At 59.5% G+C, this 2395-nt stretch overlaps 1 protein-coding gene across 1 annotated transcript in view; it reads left to right on the forward strand.

Moving 5' to 3' along the window:
- Positions 1-2395, forward strand: part of DHX37 (DEAH-box helicase 37) — a 31036-nt gene that overhangs the window by 11142 nt on the left and 17499 nt on the right. The window contains exons 5-6 of the mRNA XM_007448738.1: positions 5-132; positions 1295-1387. Coding sequence (XP_007448800.1) covers positions 5-132; positions 1295-1387 — 221 coding nt within the window. The remainder of the gene's footprint in view (positions 1-4; positions 133-1294; positions 1388-2395) is intronic.

Consider the following 2395-nt stretch of genomic DNA (forward strand, 5'->3'; position numbering starts at 1 on the left):
CCCGATTCTCTCTGAAGAACAAGTGATCATGGAGGCAGTGGCCGAGCACCCCGTTGTCATCGTGTGCGGCGAGACCGGCAGCGGGAAGACCACCCAGGTGCCCCAGTTCCTCTACGAAGCAGGCTACAGCAGGTGGGGGCTGGCCACAGGGTCCCCACAGGTCCCTCAGGTGACAGACGTGGCCCCCAGAAGTTGTTAGGAGCAGGGCTCCTGGGGATCTAATTCCGGCTCTGCCGTTGCCGTGCTGTGTGACTTGGGGCAAGCTCCTTAATCTCTCTGGGCCTCAGTTTCCTCAGTTGTGACATGGGGTTCATCACTGCACCTACTTCACGGGGTTGTTATGTAGATGAAATGACTGAATTTGTGTAAAACATTTAGGTTGGTCCCTGGTGGGAGGGATGGCGTGTCAACTCCTGTTGGCCCTTCCGACCCGCGTGTGTCAGGGTCCACAAGACCACCCCCAGGTTCAGCTATTTGCTGGGAACACTCCCAGGACCCAGCATGTAGTCATACTCACGGCTGTGATATATTACAGTGAAGGAATCAAAGCACAGCCAGCAAAGGGAAAGGCTTATGGGGTGAAGTCTGGGAGAACCAGGCACAGGCCCCCAGAGCCCTCTCCCAGGGCGGGGGTCACACAGGACACGCTTCATTGCCCGTGTGAGATGTCATCAAACAGGGACGCCCAGTAGAGGCTCAGCGCCCAGGGTTCTTACTGGGGGCTGGTCACACAGGCGCCCTCTGCCTCGTACCTACCCAATTCTAGACTCCCCAAAGGAAAGCAGGTGTCAGCATGAGCCACCTTGTTTGTATAAACAGTTCAGGCGCAGTGAGCCCCTCTTGTCTGTCAGGGAGAGGCGGGGGCCCTCCTGAAATCCAGGATCCCAGACACCAGCCAGGGGCTGCCTGGAAGCAGAGCTTTGTAGGGAGAGCAGCCTCGGGCCTGCTGGGTCAACTCTGTCTTGCCCAGAATCCACCACCCGTCCCCTGGGTAGGTTCTGTGGAGGCACGTGTGCTCGGCTGGGTTGGACAAGCTTCCCGGCTGCAGGCTCAGGTCCACCTAGGCCTCGTTCTTGTTTGCGGCTGCCTGGACCCCTTGGCCCTGTGATCATCGGAGCATCTCCTGTAGAATGCCCTGTGGGCCGTTCCCTTTTGCTGTTGTTAAGTGATGGTGCGGTGCCTTGCCTGGCGCCCGTGTCCTGTCACCCCCAGTGAGGGCCATGTCCAGAGCTGCGTGTGACTTCGGGGCAGGCGGGTGGGGCGGAGCCCTCCTGATGCCTTGTGTTCTCCCCAGTGACAACAGCATCGTTGGTGTCACGGAGCCCCGCCGAGTGGCCGCCATGGCCATGTCCCAGCGAGTGGCCAAGGAGATGAATCTGTCACCACGGTGAGGGCTCTGCCTCCTATGGGGACTTGGGGGTGGCCCTCTGGCCCCGCCAGACCTGAGCCGTGGCACAGGCCCTCGTTCCCCTGGGGGGGGGGGCGCCGGCAGGGGACGCCACGTCTGCATCTAAGCACAGGCGGTTCCCTACATGCCAACAGTAGGACACTCATGCCAGGGGCGTCGTGAAGCAGGGACAAGCCAGCCAGGCCCTTAGTGAGGGGACAGAGTGGCCCTTACAGGGCCTTGAGGGCAGAGCAGAGCAGCAGGTGGCCAAAGGCAGGCAGGAGGTGAATAGCATGGCCGGGTTAATTTACAACTCAAGTTTCCAAAAGGAAAATCCTCTCCCGCAGTAAATCTGCAGGACTTGCCTCAGAAAGCAGTTTGAACACAGCATAGCCCTGGCCTGAGGATGGCTCCGTGCCGTGTTTATAACGCAGACGCCTGGGTCTCAGCCCAGACTGTCCAGTAGGCTGGAAGGGGTGGCGTGTCCAGTGTGGTCTGAGGCTCAGAAAGTACAGAACTGTAAGGAATACCCCGGCGGTCCAGTGGTTAGGACTCCACGCTTTCACTGCTAAGGGCCCGGGTTTGATCCCTGGTCAGGGAACAAAGATCCCACAAGCTGCGCCGCGTGGCCAAGGAGAAAGAAAAAAGAAAGCACAGAATCGTATAGAGGCAGAGTGCCCGCCATCCACACTGGCATCAGATGTTTACCGACCAGGACCTGCCATGGGTCAGGCCCGTCCTGGCTCTGGGGACAGAACCCTGCCCCCGCTGGGCCCAGCACGCAAACTGGGGAGCCTTGTTCTGTTCGCATCTTCGGTGGTCAAGGCGCCCCCAGCTCCCCTCCCCGGTGGCAGCCACTACTGCACATTTCCTGTGGATCCTTCTTTTTTTTTTTTTTTTTTTTTTTTTTTTTGGGGCAGTACGTGGGCCCCTCACTGCTGTGGCCTCTCCCGTTGCGGAGCACAGTCTCCGGACGTGCAGGCTCAGCGGCCATGGCTCATGGGCCCA

This window comes from Lipotes vexillifer, unplaced genomic scaffold, assembly GCF_000442215.2.
Source record: "Lipotes vexillifer unplaced genomic scaffold, Lipotes_vexillifer_v1.1 scaffold21, whole genome shotgun sequence".
Taxonomy (NCBI): Eukaryota; Metazoa; Chordata; class Mammalia; order Artiodactyla; family Lipotidae; genus Lipotes; species Lipotes vexillifer.